The sequence below is a fragment of the Oncorhynchus mykiss genome, chromosome 16 (genome assembly GCF_057628025.1).
Source record: "Oncorhynchus mykiss isolate SJ-2025 chromosome 16, ASM5762802v1, whole genome shotgun sequence".
Lineage (NCBI taxonomy): Eukaryota > Metazoa > Chordata > Actinopteri > Salmoniformes > Salmonidae > Oncorhynchus > Oncorhynchus mykiss.
In genome coordinates, this window is record NC_143037.1 from 71,857,528 (window position 1) to 71,883,588 (window position 26,061).

At 46.5% G+C, this 26,061-nt stretch overlaps 2 protein-coding genes and 1 long non-coding RNA gene across 9 annotated transcripts in view; 2 read left to right on the forward strand and 1 right to left on the reverse strand.

Annotated features, from left to right (window-relative positions):
- The window catches only part of LOC110491169 (brefeldin A-inhibited guanine nucleotide-exchange protein 2), a 47,106-nt gene extending 32,334 nt beyond the window's left edge, over nt 1-14,772 (forward strand). For all 4 annotated transcript variants that reach the window (XM_036947653.2, XM_036947655.2, XM_090203884.1 and 1 more), the window contains exons 24-39: nt 1,637-1,677; nt 1,764-1,933; nt 2,381-2,532; nt 2,723-2,895; nt 3,015-3,175; nt 7,364-7,494; nt 8,133-8,262; nt 9,296-9,431; nt 9,618-9,756; nt 10,067-10,124; nt 10,294-10,411; nt 10,827-10,966; nt 11,123-11,300; nt 11,462-11,600; nt 12,336-12,453; nt 13,308-14,772. In XM_036947653.2, coding sequence (XP_036803548.2) covers nt 1,637-1,677; nt 1,764-1,933; nt 2,381-2,532; nt 2,723-2,895; nt 3,015-3,175; nt 7,364-7,494; nt 8,133-8,262; nt 9,296-9,431; nt 9,618-9,756; nt 10,067-10,124; nt 10,294-10,411; nt 10,827-10,966; nt 11,123-11,300; nt 11,462-11,600; nt 12,336-12,453; nt 13,308-13,451 — 2,128 coding nt within the window. In that variant the 3' untranslated portion in view covers nt 13,452-14,772. The remainder of the gene's footprint in view (nt 1-1,636; nt 1,678-1,763; nt 1,934-2,380; nt 2,533-2,722; nt 2,896-3,014; nt 3,176-7,363; nt 7,495-8,132; nt 8,263-9,295; nt 9,432-9,617; nt 9,757-10,066; nt 10,125-10,293; nt 10,412-10,826; nt 10,967-11,122; nt 11,301-11,461; nt 11,601-12,335; nt 12,454-13,307) is intronic.
- The window catches only part of LOC110492635 (bcl-2-like protein 1), a 43,020-nt gene continuing 31,346 nt past the window's right edge, over nt 14,388-26,061 (forward strand). The window contains exons 1-2 of one of the 4 annotated variants that reach the window (XM_090203885.1): nt 14,388-15,481; nt 19,980-20,689. In XM_090203885.1, coding sequence (XP_090060011.1) covers nt 20,147-20,689 — 543 coding nt within the window. In that variant the 5' untranslated portion in view covers nt 14,388-15,481; nt 19,980-20,146. Of the gene's footprint in view, nt 15,482-16,115; nt 16,359-17,043; nt 18,544-19,979; nt 20,690-26,061 lie in introns of those variants that run through there. The other 3 variants (XM_090203887.1, XM_036947656.2, XM_090203886.1) reach the window with 3 other exon arrangements.
- On the reverse strand, nt 18,419-19,918 carry LOC149976977 (uncharacterized). The gene is made up of 2 exons (XR_016487523.1): nt 18,963-19,918; nt 18,419-18,917 (listed from the first exon to the last, which is right to left on the reverse strand). It is a non-coding gene; the product is annotated as an uncharacterized LOC149976977 (long non-coding RNA).

The following is a 26,061-nucleotide window of genomic DNA, read 5'->3' on the forward strand; positions in this document are numbered from 1 at the left end:
CTGCCTTTGTAAGGTCAGAACACTCAAATAAACTCTACTTGTCGGCCAGAGCGTCCAGTGTGCGCTGCGAGTGCGACGCGTTCTGTATTTACGAGCGCACTCTGGCACTCCAGATTGAATTTAAGAACACAACAGAAGTCATAAAATGTCTAACTAGTCATTTGTTAGGCTAACTAGCTAGCAATAGTTTGCCTAGCAACAGCATCAAATTCCGGTAGACAGGCGAAGAGCTAGTACGCTCAACTGAAAGGATACTGTTTGTTTACAGTGTACTAAAATGAACTAAATAGTATGTAGTATATACTCATTAAGTAACAGTATGGTTATTCGAACACAGCTCAGCTCTGAGAGTAATGGTGGCTGTGGACAGGTCAGAGACCAGCTCTCTGAGTAATGGTGGCTGTGGACAGGTCAGAGACCAGCTCTCTGAGTAATGGTGGCTGTGGACAGGTCAGAGACCAGCTCTCTGAGTAATGGTGGCTGTGGACAGGTCAGAGACCAGCTCTCTGAGTAATGGTGGCTGTGGACAGGTCAGAGACCCGCTCTCTGAGTAATGGTGGCTGTGGACAGGTGAGAGACCAGCTCTCTGAGAGTAATGGTGGCTGTGGACAGGTCAGAGACCAGCTCTCTGAGTAATGGTGGCTGTGGACAGGTGAGAGACCAGCTCTCTGAGAGTAATGGTGGCTGTGGACAGGTCAGAGACCAGCTCTCTGAGTAATGGTGGCTGTGGACAGGTCAGAGACCAGCTCTCAGAGTAATGGTGGCTGTGGACAGGTGAGAGATGCGCGACAGTGCTGGACGGTATACCGTATTTTACTATATTCCGGTATTGCTGCACCGACCGGTTTAGGTTTTTACTTTACCTTGTGTAATGGTATTTCAATGTTTTGGTTTGTTGAATGTGTTACGCCACTTATTACATTTGCTACTTGAGTTGTCCCTCTCTCTTTCCACACACACCAAGCCCCGCCCCCTGGCACTCAAGGAGAGCATATTTGGGCACAACCACGAGTCACAACAACCACTCGCAGTGACAGTCTGCATGGTCAATGCTGCAGATATTCATGACAACGATGCTGATTTCCACATTGCTTCTTAATATAAATCCACAAGGGTTCTATAATTACACTATTAGTTAGCAACATCAAAGCTACAGTAACAGCAAACATTTAATGTAACATCTAATTAGGATCCACTGGGGAAAGTCTGATCAACACTTTGGTTCCTACCCTGTCACAATAACCCCTCCTTGGCTTTTTCATTCATTGTCATGTCAAACAACAACGTATTCAGTCCCCACTATATTCCAACTTTTGGTTAAAGTTTTATTGGAACAGTATAAGTACAATCTGAATGGTGAAAGCCCCATTTAAAGTAACTTAGAAAGTATGTGTTGACACCTTAGGGCCATACACTGCTCATCAAGCATATTTAGAACTTGTATAATTAAAATACTGTCAAACACCATCAAATGTGAAAGATATTGTATTTTGGCCACATCGCCCAGCCATATAACACATGGTCACCATACACCATGTCTGCAGTCAGACATCTATACTTTGTCATGTACTGTATACCATCTGATCTGGATTGTGCTATTTGGAAGTACATGACCTACCTTTTGCTTTGTCTGCAGGATCTTCACTGGTTCCACAAAGCTAGATGGAAATGCAGTGGGTAAGTGGGATCTGTGTGTTTCTCCGTATCCGTCTCTGGCAGTGTGTGAATGTGTTTCTTGACATCGTCCTGTGTCCTATTCCTAGTGGACTTTGTGCGGTGGTTGTGTGCGGTCTCCATGGATGAGCTGGCCTCCGCTCACCAGCCGAGGATGTTCAGTCTGCAGAAGATAGTAGAGATATCTTACTACAACATGAACCGTATCCGTCTGCAGTGGTCACGCATCTGGCAGGTCATTGGAGACCACTTCAACAAGGTGAGTGACTACCTTCATAAAGTAAGGACGGTTTCCCAGAACCAGATTAAAGCCTACTTCTGGACTAAGAAACACTTTTAGTGGAGACTCTGCGTTGAGTAGTATTGTTAGTCCATCGATAGTATTAAAGGGATACTTTGGATACCATTTTTGTCTCTGGGTTCAGTACGAAGGAAGTTAGAGGTAGCATGCTAGCAGACTCTCATAGACTTGCAGTCATTGTGCTTATGCTTTCTAGCATTGGCTGGCGAAACTACTTCCAACTTCCTTCGTACTGGACACAGAGACATTAAAACCGGCATCCTCTAGTACCTCTGACTCTGAGAAGTAGATAAAGGGCTTCATTGCCAAAATATCCCTTTAATCTATTAATCTAACCTGATTTTGCAAAGACGTAGCCTATCTATTGACTGTGGATCTATGCCTGTGTGTTTGCTGCTCTCCCAGGTGGGCTGCAACCCCAACGAGGATGTGGCCATCTTTGCAGTGGACTCTCTGAGGCAACTGTCAATGAAGTTTCTGGAGAAAGGAGAGCTGGCTAACTTCCGCTTCCAGAAGGACTTCCTCCGGCCATTTGAACACATCGTGAAGAAGAACAGGTAGACATGGACCAGGGGGAAGGGACCGTTCTTGAAATGGGTCATGTGAAGGGAGTAAAATGAAAGTGGCAGAGGTGATTTGGGTCAATATTGAGGATATGATGAGGGGGGGGGGACCCTCCCGGGGGGGACCCTCCCTCTACACACTCACAACAAACCATTGACTGTTTGACCGACCTCTCCTCCACAGGTCTCCCACTATCAGGGACATGGTGATCCGCTGTGTGGCCCAGATGGTCAACTCCCAGGCAGCCAACATCCGCTCCGGCTGGAAGAACATCTTCTCTGTGTTCCACCAGGCCGCCTCGGATCACGACGAAACCATTGTGGAGCTGGCCTTCCAGACCACTGGCCACATAGTCAGTGAGTACAGTCAGTCACATCAGGACTCTGGCTCACCATTTTGACTGACAGTCAACGGCCAACTCTGTAGAGAAATGAACTGCTGATTAACAGTTTATCTCTCTCTCTCTCTCCTCCAGTGATCACGTTTCAGCAGCACTTTGCAGCAGCCATAGACTCCTTCCAGGATGCAGTGAAGTGTCTGTCTGAGTTTGTGTGCAACGCTGCCTTTCCTGACACCAGTATGGAGGCCATCCGGCTCATCCGCCACTGCGCTAAATATGTCGCAGACCGGCCGCAGGTAGGCACCACACAGGCCCCCGGGTAGGGTAGGCACCACACAGGCCCCGGGTAGGGTAGGCACCACACAGGCCCCGGGTAGGGTAGGCACCACACAGGGTAGGCACCACACAGGCCCCGGGTAGGGTAGGCACCACACAGGCCCCGGGTAGGGTAGGCACCACACAGGCCCCGGGTAGGGTAGGCACCACACAGGCCCCGGGTAGGGTAGGCACCACACAGGGTAGGCACCACACAGGCCCTGGGTAGGGTAGGCACCACACAGGGTAGGCACCACACAGGCCCCGGGTAGGGTAGGCACCACACAGGCCCCCGGGTAGGGTAGGCACCACACAGGCCCCGGGTAGGGTAGGCACCACACAGGGTAGGCACCACACAGGCCCCGGGTAGGGTAGGCACCACACAGGGTAGGCACCACACAGGCCCCGGGTAGGGTAGGCACCACACAGGGTAGGCACCACACAGGCCCCGGGTAGGGTAGGCACCACACAGGCCCCGGGTAGGGTAGGCACCACACAGGCCCCGGGTAGGGTAGGCACCACACAGGCCCCGGGTAGGGTAGGCACCACACAGGCCCCGGGTAGGGTAGGCACCACACAGGCCCCGGGTAGGGTAGGCACCACACAGGGTAGGCACCACACAGGCCCCCGGGTAGGGTAGGCACCACACAGGGTAGGCACCACACAGGCCCCGGGTAGGGTAGGCACCACACAGGCCCCGGGCAGGGTAGGCACCACACAGGCCCCGGGCAGGGTAGGCACCACACAGGCCCCGGGCAGGGTAGGCACCACACAGGCCCCGGGTAGGGTAGGCACCACACAGGCCCCGGGTAGGGTAGGCACCACACAGGCCTACCCTAGGGTAAAAAAAAACACAGTTGGAAAAAGGAACTTGTAATCTGGACATGGGTTACCAATCTGGACAAGAAAAAGCAAGCACTTGTGGTGGTATTAACGCTCGAAGGGAGAGCGAGAGATACAGCACAGGAAATATCCAACCAGGATGATGGTATGGGAACTCTGATTCGAGCACTAGATTCTGTGTCTCTAAAAGAAGAGAAAAGCCGTACCTACGAGGCATATTCAAACTTTGACAGTGTTACTAGAGACATTTCGGCACAATTTTAATTTACAGATAGCCAGGGGCACACTCTAAACACTGACATACTTTACAAAGGAAGCATGTGTTTAGTGAGTCCACCAGATCAGAGGCAGTAGGGACGACGTTCTCTTGATAAGTGTGTGAATTATAATTTTTTTCATGATCTGCTAAGCATTCAAAATGTAACAAGTACTTTTGGGTTTCAGGGAAAATGTATGGAGTAAAAAGTACAATATTTTCTTTAGGAATGTAGTTAAGTAAAAGTTACATTTTTAATATAAATAGTAAAATACAGATACCCAAAAAAACTACTTAAGTAGTACTTTAAAGTTTTCTTACTTCGGTTCTTTACACCACTGTTGGTTGCAATGACAGACTACATAATTGATTTTGAACAGAGGTAAAATAGGATGTGCAAGTACATGGTTCTTCTGGATGCAGTGTTACACGGAACCCAAACCGGCTGCCATCGTGCCCCATCGTGCCCCATCGTGCGCCATTGTGCACCATCGTGCCCCATCGTGCCCCATCGTGCCCCATCGTGCCCCATTGTGCACCATCGTGCCCCATCGTGCCCCATCGTGCCCCATCGTGCCCCATCGTGCCCCATCGTGCGCCATTGTGCACCATCGTGCCCCATCGTGCCCCATCGTGCGCCATTGTGCACCATCGTGCCCCATCGTGCCCCATCGTGCCCCATCGTGCGCCATCGTGCACCATCGTGCGCCAACGTGCATTGTCCCCCCCACACCAAACACGATCACGACACGCAGGTTAAAATATCAAAACAAACTCTGAACCAATTATATTAATCTGGACAGGTCAAAAAGCATTAAACATTTATGGCAATTTAGCTAGTTAGCTTGCACTTGCTAGCTAATTTGTCCTATTTAGCTAGCTTGCTGTTGCTAGCGAATTTGTCCTGGGATATAAACATTGAGTTATTTTACCTGAAATGCACAAGGTCCTCTACTTCGACAATTAATCCACAATTAAAACGGTCAACCGAATCGTTTCTACTCATCTCTCCTCCTAGGCTTTTTATTCTCTTGACTTTAAATTGCGATTGGCAACTTTCATAAATTAGGTGCTTTACCGCCACCGACCTTGTTCGTCTTTGTCACCCACGTGGGTGTAACCAATGGGGAGATGGCACGTGGGTACCTGCTGCAACAAACCAATGAGGAGATGGGAGAGGCAGCACTCGCAGCGTGATCTGCGTCAGAAATAGAACTGACTTCTATTTTAGCCCTTGGCAACGCAGACGCTCGTTGGCGGGCGCGAGCAGTGTGGGTGCAATAATTGAATAATATAGATTACTACATTTATTTTGCGCGAGCAGGTGGAGTCTGCCTGTTAGCTTTCACGTTGGTAGATACTGCCTGTATGGATGGTAGGGGGAAACAGTTGGCTTTGACTGCTTGTACTGTGCTGACTCTTGCATCAATGAAATCGGCACAACAACAAAAATGTCTGTAAAGATGGCTGTTGTGCCAATAACAGATGGAATGCAAGTGAGTGACTCGGTATACCACACCGAGCAGCAGAGAAAAGGTGCCAACAAGTCACATTCTCAAAACAACCAGAAGAGGGCGCCATTGGCCTGCACAAATCCACCTGACAGTTATGGAAGGAGATCAAAATGTGCTATTTGTCAAAGCACTTACCAAAGATTAACATGATTGTCCTCATAAAAACTAACAGAGGAAAATGTAATCCAAGAGAGCAGTGTAACACTGTTTTCAAACCAATCTGCTTCTGACACAGATGTTTATAGTTGAGTCCAATAGGACCTGCTGTGAGTCATACTGCGTGTACACGCACAGTGTTTGGTGCTATCAAACCATTTAGCAATGTCAGTCAACTAAATAGGATCGTGATACCAGCAAAAATAGGTCAGACAAAGTGTCACATTAAAACAGAGGTGGTCCCAGCAGATATCCCTTTACTGAATGAATAATTTTATTTTATTTTTTTCATTTTCTTTTCGTGTCAAATTGCCTGTTGGCAGCCCATTCCTTATGGGAGTAAGTGACACACATAACCAAACTAGAAGGGACCAGTGTGAGGCGCAAGGGTGGGACTCCACCTGTCAGCACTACATGCAGCCAGAGAAGTGTTCACTGAAGCAGAGAGAGAATTCGCAGCTTCGTCCCTCAGATGAGAAGTACGAGACGGGAAACAAAGTGCACTACAAACGAGTTGACTGTCGAGTGGAGAGGACCCGGGAGTAGTCATTGGCCAAGAAGGTGTGGTGATATTTGTGAGGCCCGGCTGCACTGTTGTCAGAGTGCGTCTCTCAAGATTGTGAAAAGTAAATGATCAACCAGTTGGAAGGGCTGTTGCTGAGAATCAGCCTCCTACTGAAAATGACACATTTAATAGGCACAAACCTACCAGATGTCTCCAGCCACTGATATAGACACTGAAACTGACACAGGAAAATGGAGCAGAGACCTTCAACCATGACACAGGTAATACTGTTGAGGGTTCAAATGAGGAAAACGTTCAACAGCCACTGAAACCTAGTTGTTGTCATTTGGAGTTAACAGGGACCCCGCAGGCCACGGGTAGGGACCCCGCAGGCCACGGGTAGGGACCCCGCAGGCCACGGGTAGGGACCCCGCAGGCCACGGGTAGGGTCCCCGCAGGCCACGGGTAGGGTCCCCGCAGGCCACGGGTGGGGTCCCCCGCAGGCCACGGGTAGGGTCCCCCATAGGCCACGGGTAGGGTCCCCGCAGGCCACGGGTAGGGTCCCCCGCAGGCCACGGGTAGGGTCCCCCGCAGGCCACGGGTAGGGTCCCCCGCAGGCCACGGGTAGGGTCCCCCGCAGGCCACGGGTAGGGTCCCCCGCAGGCCACGGGTAGGGTCCCCCGCAGGCCACGGGTAGGGGTCCCCGCAGGCCACGGGTAGGGGTCCCCGCAGGCCACGGGTAAGGGCCCCCGCAGAATCCTCGAGTGCATCCCAGACATAGATTACAAACTGCCTCATTGCTCTCTAATCACGCCTGCACTGTACGCCATCTGAGAATGTTGCATCACGGTGTTCCTGTTCCATTGCTCTGAGTGTCTTCCCGGTCTGTCCCCAGGCTCTGCGGGAGTACACCAGTGACGACATGAACGTGGCCCCGGGGGACCGGGTGTGGGTGAGAGGCTGGTTCCCCGTCCTCTTTGAGCTGTCCTGCATCATCAACCGCTGCCACCTGGACATCAGAACCAGGTAAAACATCTGACCACGGTTCTGTGTTCAGCTCAAGACCCACTTCCTGTCCGCGTTGTCAAAGGTAACGCACGCAGTTCCCGAATCGGAACGTGGTTTGTTTACATGGAAGGAAGCGCGATCATGTCCGACTTCAGATGCAGCTTTTGCAAGGCTAAACACGTAAACAGATGGTTATTGTCTATAACTTCGCAGATTTGATTACCAAGCACACCAGCGAGGCAAGGTAACATATCCCAAGTACAGCTAGATAAAGCTAGAAGAACGATATACTTGTTGAACATGGCTATACTCGTCAGTCTGGTGTGTTTTTCCATGGTCTTCACTCACTGCTAATGGTTCCGACGTCAGTACATAGTTAGCCATCTGCTACGGGGCTTGTTGTTTGCTAGTATGCGCGCATCATTCGAACGTGACGTTTGACTCTATATGGCTGTAACCAACTTTGCTGCTTTGAGCCCAATAGATATTAATGTATGATTATGTGCGTGTCTCTGTCACAGGGGTCTGACTGTGATGTTTGAGATGTGAGATGAGATGTATGATTATGTGCGTCTCTCTGTCACAGGGGTCTGACTGTGATGTTTGAGATGTGAGATGAGAGGAGATGTTTGATTATGTGCGTCTCTCTGTCACAGGGGTCTGACTGTGATGTTTGAGATTATGAAGAGCTACGGACACACCTTTGAGAAGCACTGGTGGCACGACCTTTTTCGCGTCGTCTTCCGCATCTTCCACAACATGAAGCTCCCTGAGCAGCAGACCGAGGTGAGTGGCTATAGTTATTGTCCTTGCGTAAGTAGTAAGTAAGCCTTGTCCAAGCCAAAAAAAAAGCTTGTGGGCCTATGGGAGTTTCTGCTGGAATTACACTAAACAGAAATATGAACAAAATGTTGCTCCCATGTTTCATGAGCTGATATAAAAGATTCAAGAAATGTTCCATTACGCACAAAAAGATGATTTCTCAAATGATGTACTCCGTTTGTTTACATCTCTGTTATTGAGCATTTCTCCTTTGCCAAGATAATCCATCCACCTGACAGGTGTGGTATGTCAAGATGCTGATTTAAACAGCATAATAATTACTTTTATTGCCGGGGACAATAAAAGGCCACTCTAAAATGTGCAGTTTTGTCACACAACACAATGCCACAGCTGTCTCAAGTTTGGAGGGAGCGTGCAATTGGCATGCTGACTGCAGGAATGTCCACCAGAGCTGTTGTCAGAGAATTTAATGTTCATTTCTCTACCATAAGCTGTTAGAATTTGCCAGTACGTCCACCTAGCCTAACAGTCAGAAACCGTCTCAGGGGAAGCTCATCATTCTCACCAGAGTCTTGACCGGACTGGGCTTCAGCGTCGTAACCGACTTCAGTGGGCAAATTCTCACTTTCGATGGCCACTGGCACGCTGGAGAAATGTGCTCTTCACGGATGAATACAGAATATCCAGCAACTTGGCACAGCCATTGAAGAAGAATGGGACAACATTCCACAGGCCACAATCAACATCCTGATCAACTCTTTGTGAAGGAGATGTGTCACGCTGCATGATGCAAATGGTGGTCACACCAAATACTGACTGGTTTTCTGATCCTGATTTTAAGTTATCTGACCAACAGAAGCATCACTGTGTTCCCAGTCATGTGAAATCCATAGATTAGGCCCTTTTTTTTAGTTTATTTCAAGTGACTGATTACCTGAGCTGTGACTGACTGCGACTCTGAAATGTTGCATTTTATGTAATAATACTTTTTTTTGTTCCATCTTTTGTATATTTTGTGTCTTGTGACTTCCTGTAGAAGCACGAGTGGATGACCACGACCTGTAACCACGCCCTGTACGCCATCTGTGACGTCTTCACCCAGTTCTATGAGCCTCTCAGTGAGGTCCTGTTGGCTGACATCTTCACTCAGCTGCAGTGGTGCGTCAGACAAGGTGGGGGCCTTCCTCTCAACAGTGAGGGGGGAGGAAAAACACAGCTGACTCACACACACACACACACACCCCTAACTAATTAAATATCTACCGTAAAATGATGTGTGTAACATTTTACCAGAAATGTAATGTTTAGGTGATGTAATGGTGAATGACGTCAATATATTCTCTTCCCCTTTCCCGCAGATAATGAACAGTTGGCCCGGTCAGGGACTAATTGCCTGGAGAACCTGGTCATCCTGAATGGGGAGAAGTTTAGCCCAGAGGTGTGGAACGCCACCTGCTCCTGTATGCTGGACATCTTCCAGACCACCAGCCCACACGCGTGAGTTCTGCTGCTGGCCGGCCTGTCTGTCACCTTGACGTTCTCACAACTTCAATCCCATCACCATGAACGTAACAGTAATATATTGTGTTTTTTTTTATATATAAACAGAAAACACACTGTTCGAGAATATGAGGATTGTGTGTGCGTGCATTAGCAGTGCTGTCAGATGTGGTCTAGTCATGTGCAGAACTTGTTGCAGGCCATGGTGACTCATGGCCACATCATGTGGCCAGCCAGAACACAGGAAACACTCCCACAGACCACATGACTGACGATTTGCACATTTTCTGTTTGCACTTCTCAACAGCCTATTGACATGGCGACCGGCTGGTCAGGAAGAGGAGGCTGGTGATGGGAAACACATGGTGAGCAAACAATAACATTTACGAACCATCTGAGCCTGATCAGACCAAGAGTAACAAGAGAAAGCAATTTGACTCTTGTAAATTGATCTGGTCCTGTTTATGATCTTAAACCAACGTGCAGACCGAGCCTTCTCATCTCATTGGCTGGATTTGTCCGTATTGTTTACAGGATGTCGATTTTGACACCCAGTCTCAGAACAGCTATGACAGGGCCCTGTCGGAGAAAGGAGGGCAGAGCCAGATATCCACCGCCAGTGATGACACCTGGAAAGGGAAACCCCACGCCAGTAAGCAACGGGTTACACAAATATTTGGGCTTCTCCCCTCAACTCACATTTCTCTCTCTCTCTACCTCATTATCCTTCATGTCATTTTCCACGTTTGACCTCCAGGCTCTCGTCGGTCCCTGTTTTTTCAAATAAAGCATTATTAGTCACATACCTATATTATGCAGGTGTAAGGGTTATGTTGTAAGCACCAACAGTGCAGTAATATACCTAACAATACACACACAAATCCCCCAAATTTAAAAACAAAGGAATGAAGAACTATCAGAAAGAGCAATGTCATAGTCTGGAATAATGCAAGAAACGTTTTGAGCAAATAATGTTTAAAAAAATATATATAATACTGCAAAGTTGTCTAGGAGCTATAAACAGGGTGACCGTGTCATCTTCCTGATGCCTCTGTGCTCTGTGTCAGGGATGTCAGACCAGAAGCTGTTTGCAGGGCTGCTCATCAAGTGTGTAGTGCAGTTGGAGCTGATCCAGACCATTGACAACATTGTCTTCTACCCGGCAACCAGCAAGAAGGAAGACGCAGACAACATGGCTGCTGCACAGGTTTTATCACAACCGTGTCTGTCCTTTATAAATATAAAGTCATGATGTTTATTAACATGTAGTTAATTATAGCTTTGAATACCCTACACCCCAAAACACACTAAGTTTATGTTGCTGGGGGATTGACCGGGGGGCTCTGTGCTGTGTCTGTCCAAGAGGGATGCCCTGGAGGAGGTTGCAGAGGAGGGGGTCCCTGGGCAAGGGGAGCAGGGCATGTACAGACACCTCTCCTCCCAGCACCTCTTCAAGCTGCTGGACTGCCTGCTGGAGTCGCACACTTTCGCCAGAGATTTCAACTCTAACAACGAGCAGAGGACTGCACTCTGGAGAGCAGGTATGTTCAACTGTCTCTCTCTTGGTGTGTTAAGAGGATCTATCAGATGAGCTAATCGGCCAGGCTGTCATATATAAATGTTTTTTGATATAGGATGCTCTTGTCTGCCCCGTTCTGTCTGTCTGCCCCGCTCTCTGTCTGTCTGCCCCGCTCTGTCTCAGGATTTAAGGGGAAGTCGAAGCCCAATCTGCTGAAGCAGGAGACTAGTAGTCTGGCCTGTAGCCTGCGTATTCTGTTCCGCATGTACTGTGACTGGCAGCTCCAGGACTCCTGGCCTGACATCCAAACGCGGTTGCTGCTGTGAGTGTCTGAGGGAAGGAAAGATGGGGGAGGGGGGTCATGCTGCTGTTAGTGTCTGAGGGAAGGAAAGATGGGGGGGGGGGGGGGTCATGCTGCTGTTAGTGTCTGAGGGAAGGAAAGATGGGGGGGGGGGGTCATGCTGCTGTTAGTGTCTGAGGGAAGGAAAGATGGGGGGGGGGGGGTCATGCTGCTGTTAGTGTCTGAGGGAAGGAAAGATGGGGGAGGGGGGGGGGGTCACGCTGCTGTGAGTGTCTGAGGGAAGGAAAGATGGGGGAGGGGGGTCATGTTGCTGTGAGTGTCTGGGGGAAGGAAAGATGGGGGAGGGGGGTCATGCTGCTGTGAGTGTCTGAGGGAAGGAAAGATGGGGGAGGGGGTCATGGTGTGATAAAACCTTGACAATTGTAAATGTGACTTTGGGTCCTTTTTTAAAGCACTATATAAACACCATGTATTATTATAATTAAAGATATAAAAGCATGTGTTCACACCAATGATGTCGAGGCAGCAACCTGAGGGAAACCCCAATGTGTTAAATCCTCAGTAAAAATGGATCCAGTATTGTGTGGCCTGAACAAATGAAATGTAAATTTGATTCCAACATGTCATCCTTAGTCCTTTGGCTGCCTCCCTGCTTGGTCCAGCTGTAACAGGTTCTTCAGCATTGGTTTGTCCGGATGTTTCACTCCCGGCAGTGCAATGTGTGGTAATGTTGGTCCGGTCCTGTCCTGTCCTCAGGGTGTGCAGCGAGGCTCTGTCCTACTTCATCAGCTTGACCTCAGAGAGTCACAGAGAGGCCTGGACCAGCCTGCTGCTAGTACTGCTCAGCAGGACCCTGCGACTGACCGACGATAAGGTTACACACACCTACATCCACATGGACTGAAATATTTGCGCGTTACACACACACACACACACACACACACACTGACAACTGGGTTTGGCTTGCAGTGACAAGTGCCACACAAGTGATCTGTTTTTTTTTTGGAAGACTTTATGTGAACACGCGTCTGCCAACACCATTTCAACTCTATATACCTCGCCTGGGTAGGCAGTAGGAAAAGACAGTCTATTTCCCCTAACGTCCCATTGACGTATCTAATAGGTCAAATGGTTTGAATAACAAGCCATAGGACAGCCTCTCACTGTCCTCCTTTCCCCTCAGTCAATGAATTTGAATTCTGTAGAGGAAGGGACACTGATTATCTAACAGCTTGTCTTTTGTAATGACCTTGGTATGTAAAAGAGGCCATTAGCTGTGTGCAGGCAGACCAGGGGCCCTTTGGCTACCTCTGCTACATCAAGGATCTCTGAATTGGACTTGATTCAGTGCAGATTTCCCCTTCTACAGCTTACAGTCCGTTATCCTTAGCCTGGTTCAGTCTCATTGAGAATGGGTAACTAAAGGAAGGACACTGTTAGCTTAGGTACCAACACGTTTCTTGGCACATACCAATCAGACAAACAGGAAGTGTGCAGCTTTGTGGGTTATTTTGACTTTGACTAAGAAATGTTTCCTCTTCCCAAATCCCACCTTCAGGTGTACACGGTGGCTTCTAAACAAACAACGTTGATATTTAACTTTGGCCATACTTCAAACGATCCACTCTTTGGCATCACACTCCACTCACCCTAAGCATATTTCAGTTTGTGTGTGCGTCTCTCTGTTTGATGCTAAATAGTCTGTTCTTTGTCCCTTTCCGTCCTCAGTTCAAGCTTCATGCCTCCTGTTACTACCCTCACCTGTGTGAGATGATGCAGTTTGACCTGATACCAGAGCTCCGTGCCGTCCTGCGACGCTTCTTCCTCCGCATCGGCTCAGTCTTCCACATCGCTGCTCCTGAGATGGGCTAGGCCAACCCGCCCTAGGAGGGTCTGGAGATGGAATGGTCTGTGTGTGTGTGTGGGGGGGGGCACTGGTGGATGGTGGGATGCATGAAGAGCCCCCCTATCGGGAGTAAGGCAGTGCGAAGGGATGGGAGGATGTAGATCGACGCAAAGATTCTGTTACCCTGAGGGAAAGATGCTTTGATGCTCAGTTCCTGTTTATCTTCTGCAAAGGAAAGGCTTCAAGAGTTGGTAATAAGGTCTGGTGCCCCTTAAGACGGACTCTGCTGGGTAAAAAGCTCTGTGAAAGAACAGAGCTCTCTGACTGTTTCTCAACACTGACGTTAATGTCAAATGTATGGAAAAATGAACTACAACAATTAATTGATGTGGTTTTATATATATATATCCTCTACCTGATTTTTTTTGTTTGTCCTATTTGTTGATTTAAGACTGAACGAACACGCATATCCAAATGCTAACGCAAATGAAGAATACCGTTAGTGAATATGCTGAAAAACACCTTCAGTGTTGTCGTAGCACACCTGTATTCAGCATCCTACCCTAGGATTACCATGAGTGGGAATGGCTTGCTCCCTAATGGATGAGCAAGTACGGTCGGTTGTTCCCCTGCCACCATTCCCCATTGATCCTATCATGTGAATCACTATAGCCTGTTATGAGTCCTAATTTTACTTGTATTTATTTATTTTTATACTTATTTTAAAGCAACATTTACATGCCAGTTTACTTGTTGAAAGGCTACTGCACATTCTCTATGTTCTGAGAGCAAAATGGAATGACTAGCTATTTTCTAGAATGAATCTGGTGTCACGTAAAAAAAAAAAAGGATGTCTACAATGCAACACCCATGGTATTACATAGCAAGGATGAGATGTTCTTCTCTTGTCAGACAGTTCTATGTTACACCTAATGGAGCCTGCAACAGACCCCTCGTGTATTGACTGTCCAGAACTTTCCCTGAGTGGAATGCCTGTCAGTATTGTCAGTGAAATACCAGACGGGGGTAAGAATGAAGAGAAACGTTACTCCTAAATATGTCAGGGTATAGCTACCATCTTCATCATTTGTAGTTTAATCCTGTCTGCATTTTCTTCTTTTTTTAATAAGGATGTATATAATTATTTGAAGTGCATTTAAATATTTTTGAGAAGCATTCCTCTACCTTACAACTATGGATGTCTACTTTCCCCTTAAGGGGAACTATACAGTATATGGAGAAATAAATAGTGTAAAGTTTTCATGTAAAATAGAAAATTAAGCGCTATACATATTGTGATGTAATCTCCCAAGCATTTGATGAAGTAATCAATAAACCTTGAATTCAGATCTATAGCGGAACTGCTTTTGTTGGTTCACTGGAAAGTTAAATACTGTCATCGCTGTAATGGTAGCAGCTACTGGTGTGGCCTTTTGACAAATGCGATTCTAAAGTTGACCACAGCGTGGCGCTGTGAACCTCAAACGTTAGAACGGGAGTCCTTTGTTGGGGGGGTAACAAAGGTTACCATGGAGATGTGAAACATCCCTTTGTTTTGGGTTGTACAGACTGAGATATATATATATATAAATATTTTTACGTTCTGGTAAAGCTGTACTGTGTTTAATTTAATTCCCGAAGAAAACCGACAACGTTTATCAAGAAAGTCATCTGAATATATATATATATATATATATATATATATATATATATATATACATATTGCGACCTAAAATGAGGTCCAAGAAGATGGGATTGACCCTCTTGTTAGGCTGCTAAATTAATCTTAATGTAGTTGGCTAATAATGTCGCAAACATTGCAGGCGTGTAGATGTACACACATCTAGTTGGATGAAGAAAGCGCCATTCAATGTCAGTGGGCGGAACAGCTAGCTAGTAATGGCAATTTCTTCTTTTTTTTTATGGCTAAATTGAGCCAGATTAGCTAGCTATCCCAGTCAGCGCTCCTCCTTTTTTGCTCCAGCAGAAACGCCGAATTATGATCCTGTCTGCTGATGTTTGGATTTCGTTGTGGACTTTGTGCCAACCATTTCAAGTAAGTGTTTTCATATTGTTTTAACGTAGTTTAATCAGGTTTAATGTTCAGTTTCTACGAGCTGTATGACAACGTTAGCTAAAGAAGCACATCCACCGATTTTTACCAAATCGGAATGGGAAAGATGTTAGCTTGCAAACTATTTAGAGGAAAGAAATGTTAAATTTAAGCGAGCCAAACAAACTAGCTACATTCCCTGTCCTAGGTTTTATGCGAAGAAAATGAATTGAGACTAATTTCAGTAGCCAAATAACAAACCCAGGATAATTGACCAAGATAACTACTTGGGGGAATGATTTAGTTACATTTTCAATAAGCAAATTTAACAAACTACTGTACCTTTTTTTATGTTGAAATTGTAATGTGTTACTTTAGCAAGTGACGATTGCGCAAAACTGAGTTGATATCCAACGAGCCATATTCCGGTGGATTTTAGGGTGCGTTTACACTGACAGCTCAATTCTGATCTTTTCTTTTTACTAACCAGATCAGCTCCGAAAAAGAACTATGATTGATTGGTGATTAAGACCAATTAGCGGAAGAAATATACATTGGGTAATTTGTGTAAAAGTAGCCTTATATTGCATTCACGTCATCTCAAACTCGGGACCTCTGAGTTAAAATGTAAGTAAGTAATTTGCATAGATGTCGAGCTTCCTATTGGTTGGTTCTGGTACCTCCCAAGTGGGAAACTCGGGGCATGACTCTTCTGCCCATGTTAGAAAGTTGGAAATGTAGTAAACTAAGTATTAAATAAATATATATTTTAGATTCTAAAAAGTAGCCACGCTTTGCCTTGATGACAGCTTTGCACACTCTTGGCATTCTCTCAACCAGCTTCATGAGGGAGTCACCTGGAATGCATTTCAATTAACAGGTGTGGGTTAACTTGTTTCCTTCTTAATGCATTTGAGCCAATCTGTTGTTTTGACAAGGTAGGGGTGGTATACAGAAGATAGCCCTATTTGGTAAAATACCAGTCCAAATTATGGCAAGAACAGCTCAAATAAGCAAAGAGAAACAACAGTCTATCATTACTTTAAGACGTGAAGGTCAGTCAATCCAGAACATTAAGAACTTGGAAAGTTTCTTCAAGTGCAGTCTCAAAAACCATCGAGCGCTATGATGAAACTGGCTCTCATGAGGACCGCCACAGGAAAGGAAGACCCATAGTTACCTCTGCTGCAGGGGATAAGTTTATTAGAGTTACCAGCCTCAGAAATTGCAGCCCAAATAAATGCTTCACAGATTTCTAGTAACAGACACATCTCAACATCAGCTGTTCAGATGAGACTGTTTGACTCAAGCTTTCATGGTCGATTTGCTGTAAAGAAACCACTAATAAAGGACACCAATAAGAAGAAGAGACATGCTTGTGTAACAGTATAACTTTAGACCGTCCCTTCGCCCATACCCGGGCACGAACCAGGGACCCTCTGCACACATCAACAACTGACACCCACGAAGCATCGTTACACAAAAGCCGCGGCACTTGCAGTGCAAGGGGAACTACTACTTCAAGGTCTCAGAGCAAGTGACGTCACCGATTTGAAACGCTATTTAGCGCGCACCACCGCTAACTAAGCTAGCTGTTTCACATCCGTTACACTTAGGCCAAGAAACATGAACAATGGATATTAGACTGCTGGAAATCTGTTCTTTGGTCTGAGGATCCAAATTTGAGATTTTTGGTTCCAACCACCATGTCTTTGTGAGACGCAAAGTAGGTGAACTTTGCATGTGTAGGTCCCACAGTTATGCGTGGAGGTGCTTTGTTGGTGACACTGTCAGTGATTTATTTCGAATTCCAGGCACACTTAATCAGCATGGCTACCACAGAATTCTGCAGGGATATACCATCCCATCAGGTTTGGGCTTAGTGGGACTATCATTTGTTTTTCAACTGGACAATGACCCAACACACCTCCAGGCTGTGTAAGGGCTATTTGACCAAGAAGGAGAGTGATGGAGTGCTGCATCAGATGACCTGGCCTCCACAATCACTCAACCTCAACCCAATTGAGATGGTTTGGGATGAGTTGGACCGCAGCGTGAAGGAAAAGCTCCCGAGTGGCGCAGCGGTCTAAGGCACACTGGTTCGATTCCAGGCTGTATCACAACCGGACGTGATTGGTAGACCCATAGCACTGCGCACAATTGGCCCAGCGTCGTCTGGGTTTTGTCGGTGTGCCAAGAGTGTGCAAAGCTGTTTTCAAGACACAGGGTGGCTACTTGGAATATCAAATTATTTTTTACACTTTTTGGGGGTTTACATGATTCCATATGTGTTATTTCAATGTTTTGATGTCTTCACTATTATTCTACAATGTAGAAAATATAATGGAAAAACCCCTGAATGAGTAGGTGTGTTCAAACTTTTGATTGGTACTGTTGTTGTGTGAGGAATGTGAGACAATATCCACAGGAAAGTATCATTACATTAACTTTTCAAAGCTATGTTAGTGATTTCCGATTTTAATCACCTGAAGCATGCACACACACGATAAATGCATGCACGAGACGCATGTTTTCATGGTTCTGCGCATGCTTCAGATGATAGAAATACGAACGAGCTACTAGCGCCTTGAGAAGTTGTCGTTATACTTTCCTGTGGATATATTGTCCCACATTCAAATCGGGGTAACTCGTTGTGGAAAGTATCAGAATAGACCAATTTCCGAGTGGTCTGCAACGCCGCATACCCAATACACGCGCCTCACGTAGCAGAGACGGTAAGAGGAGACACGCGCATCACGTAGCAGTAGCCGGAAGAGGAAGCGCGACACACTACTTCCTCATTTTTTTCTGGTTACATTAGTCAGTCAAAGAACTAAGCAAACCAGACCGAGCTGCATTGTTTATTGGAGAACCTCCCCGTTAAGCAGACCGGAACGGAGCATTTTTATTTCCAATGGTAAACGGCTTGAGTGAACTATCTTTATTTTTCCACTATCTTTGGCAATAGTACATTTCACTTCTCTCCTCGGATTTTGACAGCAGGACTGATACATTTTCAGAAAATAGGATTAAAGCCACTCGCTAAGAGTGTTGCCGTTGACTAGGTAAGAACATGTCAATTATGATTGTTTTTACGTGACAATATAATTAGATTAGTTTATTGTTATGTTAAATATGTAGTTAGCTGGCTTGTTTATCAATACATTGCTATGCAATTCCATGGTAATACATTTATGCTGAGTCTCCATACAACTTGTTTCCACAACTCTATATACTCAAAGATAACAATTTCCACGGACATTTTTTTACAAAAACGAATTTATTTGGTTTAAACAGTGCAGATGCATTTTGGTAACATAATGACGATGTATGCTGCATAGTTGTGGTGTAACTTTGCAATCATTGTTTTTTGGTGGTTTGGCATACATTTTAATGTGAAATTCTTAGACTCCGCATTATTCTGTAACTGTAGAATTGCCTAAACGAAAAATGGCCACTTTGAAACATCACTAAAACGAATTACTGTAGCTATCTATGTGTTTTGATCAAGTTGGGAGCTGTATTTAAATCAGTCAATCTTTCAGTATTATTTGCCTTCACAATGATATGGACTGGCTAGATTGTTCCATGGAATTCCGTGTAGCCCTAGTGGCTAGCGACACGTGCTGGTTAGCTGTGGCTACTGTAAACATATGCTTTATTCAGCAAAGGCAACAAAGTAGCTCCCCACTTTCTAGTGCCATTTTTCGATGTCATCATTTTGGGGATTGTTCCCACTTGTCAAGTCGCGAGTCACAGGTAACTCTTTATACCACAAGAGTCTTAAATGTCACTATAAGGAAAGGTCCGGTTCGGTGAAGATCTGGAATATATGTGCGCGTCGTTTCTCCCACGTGGGGTTCTTGTGAAGTTGTTAGAACAACAGGGGTCCGTCCCCTCCTGTCCACACTGACGCGCAAGCACAAAGGGATTTAAGGCATCACTTGTGTTTTGTGAAGAAATATCATTTTATTCTTCATTTTGGGGGTTACTTGTGAAAATGACAAATATAATACATTGTTAATATTTCTGATTTACGTGTTAAGTAACATTAGGTCAACAATTATCATGTGTTCATAGTGTGTGTGTGTGTATATATATATATATATATATATATATATATATACATACATACATACATACATACATACTGGCAATTATAAATGCAAATTTGTTCTGAGTCAACCTAACTGGTAAATAAATGCTGATCATATATTTAACCTCTGTCACAAACAACCTGCTGTTTTAGTCTGTTGGTTGTCAGAGCACCTTGCCCTGTCATGACTGTTCTGAAGCCACAGGCCAAAGGAAGGTTGTTTGTGGGGGCAGGCAGGTAACGACAACCATTGCCATCTGTTTAATCTCCAATTAAAGCGATGCACTTTGACCCCACCTGTCGATCTAATTTTGCCCACTATAGTTCCCCTCCTCCCCCAACCCACCGATGCTTATTGTGATTAATTATGCTCCTTTAAGATCTTCGTTGTTCTCTTACCACCAGGGCCTGAGCCACTACACCAGCCTTGTTTTTTTTGTCTTCAAGACGTCTATTTTCTGCATACCCAGAATGACACAGATTGGATTAAACACAGAGGACTGATCCAAAGAGGTGTGTCGCGAGCAGGTTAAACCGAGAGCCTGGGGCAAAGAAGAAAGACGAGACGAGGAATGATGACTTACAACAACAGAGAACTAGTGGTATACTATATCACCTATAAACTATCACAGAGGGACTACCCCTTCAACCACATGGAGCTCACAGAAGCCCAGAATCGGACTGAGGGGGGACAGGTGGAAGGGGGTGCGGCAGTCATGACATACGTCAACGGGACGAGTCCCGGTACTCCTCCACCACGGCAGTCGCCCCCCTCCTCCCCTCGGCGGACAGCGGGCCTGGACGCAGTGAAAGAGGCATTGCGGGACTCTGCCAACGAGTTTGAGCTGCGTTATGCCAGAGCTTTCAGTGACCTGTCCTCCCAGCTACACATCACGCCGTCCACAGCCTATCAGAGCTTTGAGAACGTGATGGACGAGGTGTTCCGGGACGGTGTCAACTGGGGACGGGTGGTGGGCCTGTTTGCTTTCGGAGGGGCCCTCTGTGTAGAATGTGTGGACAAGGAGATGAACCCCTTGGTGGGAAGGATCACAGACTGGATGACCGTCTATCTGGACAACCACATCCAGCCCTGGATCCAGAGCCAAGGAGGATGGGTGAGTCACGAGTGAAAGATGTGTGCATGGGGGTAGGGAAGGGTCATGGGTCATTTAGCTCAATGTGGGTTGTTGTATGAAGCATCAGTTCTAGAGGTCGTTGGTACCTGGATAGTTTAGACTGTTTAACTGTTGATTCTGCACATTAGCACCCGTTGTGTGTCGCGTCAGTTTGACTGATCTGTGTACTGTATTTCACGCCTGACCTCTGGTCTCAGGCTGATTTGTCAGCTCTTGGACCTGAGACTGTTCTGTTTTTAAAGTGACTGATCTCTCTCGAGACGTGGTGCGGTTGGCTCCAGATCAGCCAAGGAGAAAGACGGGCGATAAGACGGCGTGAGATGGTTGCCTCTGGTCAGTTGGGCATTGATCAGCCTTATTGAGTTTTTAGCTGACTCGAAGTGAGCTCCTCCGTTGGCTGGGATCGAAGTCTTCAAGGGGGAATGAAGTATAGGCTTGAGCTTTATAGATCAACCTTTGTTTTCCCCTGGTTGCTTTCCACGTCTTCCTCTGTTCTGAGCCAGCAGCCTTCAGATGAAAGCAGTGTTCTCTCAGGTCAGCTGAGTTGTCCTGTTCCTGGTAGGTGGGTGTGTTCTGGGATGTGAGAAGGACACTGTTAAGGTCAGCTCTTCCTTTGTGTGGGCTGACACATGATGGGGTGTGGATTGGAATGGGGAGGGGATGTTGAAACAGTCTCGAAAGGGATGGGTCCTATAGAAACTGGCATCTGATTGGGTACGTTGTGTGTGTGTGTGTGTGTGTGTGGAGGGGCCATCCGATTGGGTTGTCTCTCTGCTGTTGCAGAGCTGAAATTGATTTTTAATTTTAAGAGTTGAAACAGGCAGATGACTTGGTTAGTGACAGCTCATATGCCGCCACCCACCACATCCAGAAACACCAGACTCAACGCCTTGAACCACTGGACGCTATTAACGGGAACAGTAACTCATCACGTACAGGACCTCTGTGTAAACAGTCTGTCTGTTATTCTGATGAAACACATGCCCAACCACCTGAGCACCTTAACAAATTTGAATGTTGTTTCTGTCATCGGATGTTGACTGTTGCTCTGAGTGGAAGACGTGAATGGCCTAAATATTGAATGGAATTGTGTGTTCAATCAAGCAGATTCAGTCAAGTAGTTTGGTTTCTGTTCTCCTTGTGGTATTGGAATTGGGCCTCCAGACAAATGTTGTGTCCTCCCTGTGTGTGCTATGTCAATACACACACATCCTAACTAACGTTACCGGTTCAATGTTTGGCGTTCTAGCCATGCCATACTATTGAATCATGAGCATGCCTCAGACCGAGCACATACACACACACACACACACACACACACACCCCATAACACACACACACACACACACCCCATAACACACACACACACCCCATAACACACACACACACCCCATAACACACACACACACACACACCCCATAACACACACACACACACACCCCATAACACACACACACACACACCCCATAACACACACACACACACACCCCATAACACACACACACACACACACACACCCCATAACACACACACACACACACACACACACACACACACCCCATAACACACACCATAACACACACACACACACACACACACCCCATAACACACACACACACACACCCCATAACACAGATAAACAGTATATTGATGTATCTTATCATTCCATACTCTACACAAGAATGCACATAACACTTTTGCTCAGATTTGAATTTGTCTGATGTGGTTTCTATGTGTAATGAAGAGAACAAACACACATCCCTCAGTGAGCACCAGGGGTGTAAAGTACTTCAGTAGTTTTTGGGGTATTTGTACTTTACTGTTTATATTTTTGACAACTTTTACTTCACTACATTCCTGAATAAAATATTGTACTTTTTACTCCATACATTTCCCCTGACCCCCAAAAGTATTTATTACATTTTGAATGCTTAGCAGGACAGGAAATGGTCCAATTTACACACTTATCAAGAAAACAACATCCCTGGTCATTCCTACTGCCTTTAATCTGGCAGACTCACTAAACAACTGCTTCGTTTGTAAATGATGTTTGAGTGTGCCCCTGGAAATCTGTAAATGGAAGGGAAAACCGTGCTGTCTAGTTTGCCTAATATAAGGAATGTGAAATTATTTATACTTTTTCTTTTGATACTTACGTATATTTAAAACCAAATACTTTTACTGAAGTAGTATTTCACTGGGCGACTTTCACTTTTATCTGAGTAATTTTATAAAAAGCAATCTTTCCTTTTACTAAGGTATGACTTTTGGGTACTTTTTTTCACGACTGGTTGTTTTCGGACCTGGGACATCCCCACACCACAGGCGAACCTATTAAAATGTACCCTATATTTTCCAGAAAGAAATGCCCTCTTGTTTACCCATTTCGCTCATGTTTCATTACAAACCTAACCAACACACTTCTTTCTCTGTCTTGTTTTCCCCCTGAAACACGTAGGGTATGCTCTGTCCTGTTTTCCCCCTGAAACATGTAGGGTATGCTCTGTCTCTGTCCTGTTTTCCCCCTGAAACACGTAGGGTATGCTCTGTCCTGTTTTCCCCCTGAAACACGTAGGGTATGCTCTGTCCTGTTTTCCCCCTGAAACATGTAGGGTATGCTCTGTCTTGTTTTCCCCCTGAAACACGTAGGGTATGCTCTGTCCTGTTTTCCCCCTGAAACATGTAGGGTATGCTCTGTCTCTGTCCTGTTTTCCGCCTGAAACACGTAGGGTATGCTCTGTCCTGTTTTCCGCCTGAAACACGTAGGGTATGCTCTGTCCTGTTTTCCCCCTGAAACACGTAGGGTATGCTCTGTCTCTGTCCTGTTTTCCGCCTGAAACACGTAGGGTATGCTCTGTCTCTGTCCTGTTTTCCCCCTGAAACACGTAGGGTATGCTCTGTCTCTGTCCTGTTTTCCCCCTGAAACACGTAGGGTATGCTCTGTCTCTGTCCTGTTTTCCCCCTGAAACATGTAGGGTATGCTCTGTCCTGTTTTCCCCCTGAAACATGTAGGGTATGCTCTGTCCTGTTTTCCCCCTGAAACACGTAGGGTATGCTCTGTCCTGTTTTCCCCCTGAAACACGTAGCGTATGCTCTGTCTCTGTCCTGTTTTCCGCCTGAAACACGTAGGGTATGCTCTGTCTCTGTCCTGTTTTCCCCCTGAAACACGTAGGGTATGCTCTGTCCTGTTTTCCCCCTGAAACACGTAGGGTATGCTCTGTCCTGTTTTCCCCCTGAAACACGTAGGGTATGCTCTGTCCTGTTTTCCGCCTGAAACACGTAGGGTATGCTCTGTCCTGTTTTCCCCCTGAAACACGTAGGGTATGCTCTGTCCTGTTTTCCCCCTGAAACACGTAGGGTATGCTCTGTCCTGTTTTCCCCCTGAAACACGTAGGGTATGCTCTGTCCTGTTTTCCGCCTGAAACACGTAGCGTATGCTCTGTCTTGTTTTCCCCCTGAAACACGTAGGGTATGCTCTGTCTCTGTCCTGTTTTCCGCCTGAAACACGTAGGGTATGCTCTGTCCTGTTTTCCCCCTGAAACACGTAGGGTATGCTCTGTCCTGTTTTCCCCCTGAAACACGTAGCGTATGCTCTGTCTTGTTTTCCCCCTGAAACACGTAGGGTATGCTCTGTCTCTGTCCTGTTTTCCGCCTGAAACACGTAGCGTATGCTCTGTCTCTGTCCTGTTTTCCCCCTGAAACATGTAGGGTATGCTCTGTCCTGTTTTCCCCCTGAAACACGTAGGGTATGCTCTGTCCTGTTTTCCCCCTGAAACATGTAGGGTATGCTCTGTCCTGTTTTCCCCCTGAAACATGTAGGGTATGCTCTGTCCTGTTTTCCCCCTGAAACATGTAGGGTATGCTCTGTCCTGTTTTCCCCCTGAAACACGTAGGGTATGCTCTGTCCTGTTTTCCCCCTGAAACACGTAGGGTATGCTCTGTCCTGTTTTCCCCCTGAAACACGTAGGGTATGCTCTGTCCTGTTTTCCCCCTGAAACATGTAGGGTATGCTCTGTCCTGTTTTCCCCCTGAAACACGTAGGGTATGCTCTGTCCTGTTTTCCCCCTGAAACATGTAGGGTATGCTCTGTCTCTGTCCTGTTTTCCCCCTGAAACACGTAGGGTATGCTCTGTCTCTGTCCTGTTTTCCCCCTGAAACACGTAGGGTATGCTCTGTCCTGTTTTCCCCCTGAAACATGTAGGGTATGCTCTGTCTCTGTCCTGTTTTCCCCCTGAAACACGTAGGGTATGCTCTGTCCTGTTTTCCCCCTGAAACACGTAGGGTATGCTCTGTCCTGTTTTCCCCCTGAAACATGTAGGGTATGCTCTGTCTCTGTCCTGTTTTCCCCCTGAAACACGTTGGGTATGCTCTGTCCTGTTTTCCCCCTGAAACATGTAGGGTATGCTCTGTCCTGTTTTCCCCCTGAAACATGTAGGGTATGCTCTCTCTCTGTCCTGTTTTCCCCCTGAAACACGTTGGGTATGCTCTGTCCTGTTTTCCCCCTGAAACACGTAGGGTATGCTCTGTCCTGTTTTCCCCCTGAAACACGTTGGGTATGCTCTGTCTCTGTCCTGTTTTCCCCCTGAAACACGTAGGTTATGCTCTGTCCTGTTTTCCCCCTGAAACACGTAGGGTATGCTCTGTCTCTGTCCTGTTTTCCCCCTGAAACACGTAGGGTATGCTCTGTCCTGTTTTCCCCCTGAAACACGTAGGGTATGCTCTGTCCTGTTTTCCCCCTGAAACATGTAGGGTATGCTCTGTCTCTGTCCTGTTTTCCGCCTGAAACACGTAGGGTATGCTCTGTCCTGTTTTCCCCCTGAAACACGTAGGGTATGCTCTGTCTCTGTCCTGTTTTCCGCCTGAAACACGTAGGGTATGCTCTGTCTCTGTCCTGTTTTCCCCCTGAAACACGTAGGGTATGCTCTGTCTCTGTCCTGTTTTCCCCCTGAAACACGTAGGGTATGCTCTGTCTCTGTCCTGTTTTCCCCCTGAAACATGTAGGGTATGCTCTGTCCTGTTTTCCCCCTGAAACATGTAGGGTATGCTCTGTCCTGTTTTCCCCCTGAAACACGTAGGGTATGCTCTGTCCTGTTTTCCCCCTGAAACACGTAGCGTATGCTCTGTCTCTGTCCTGTTTTCCGCCTGAAACACGTAGGGTATGCTCTGTCTCTGTCCTGTTTTCCCCCTGAAACACGTAGGGTATGCTCTGTCCTGTTTTCCCCCTGAAACACGTAGGGTATGCTCTGTCCTGTTTTCCCCCTGAAACACGTAGGGTATGTTCTGTCCTGTTTTCCGCCTGAAACACGTAGGGTATGCTCTGTCCTGTTTTCCCCCTGAAACACGTAGGGTAT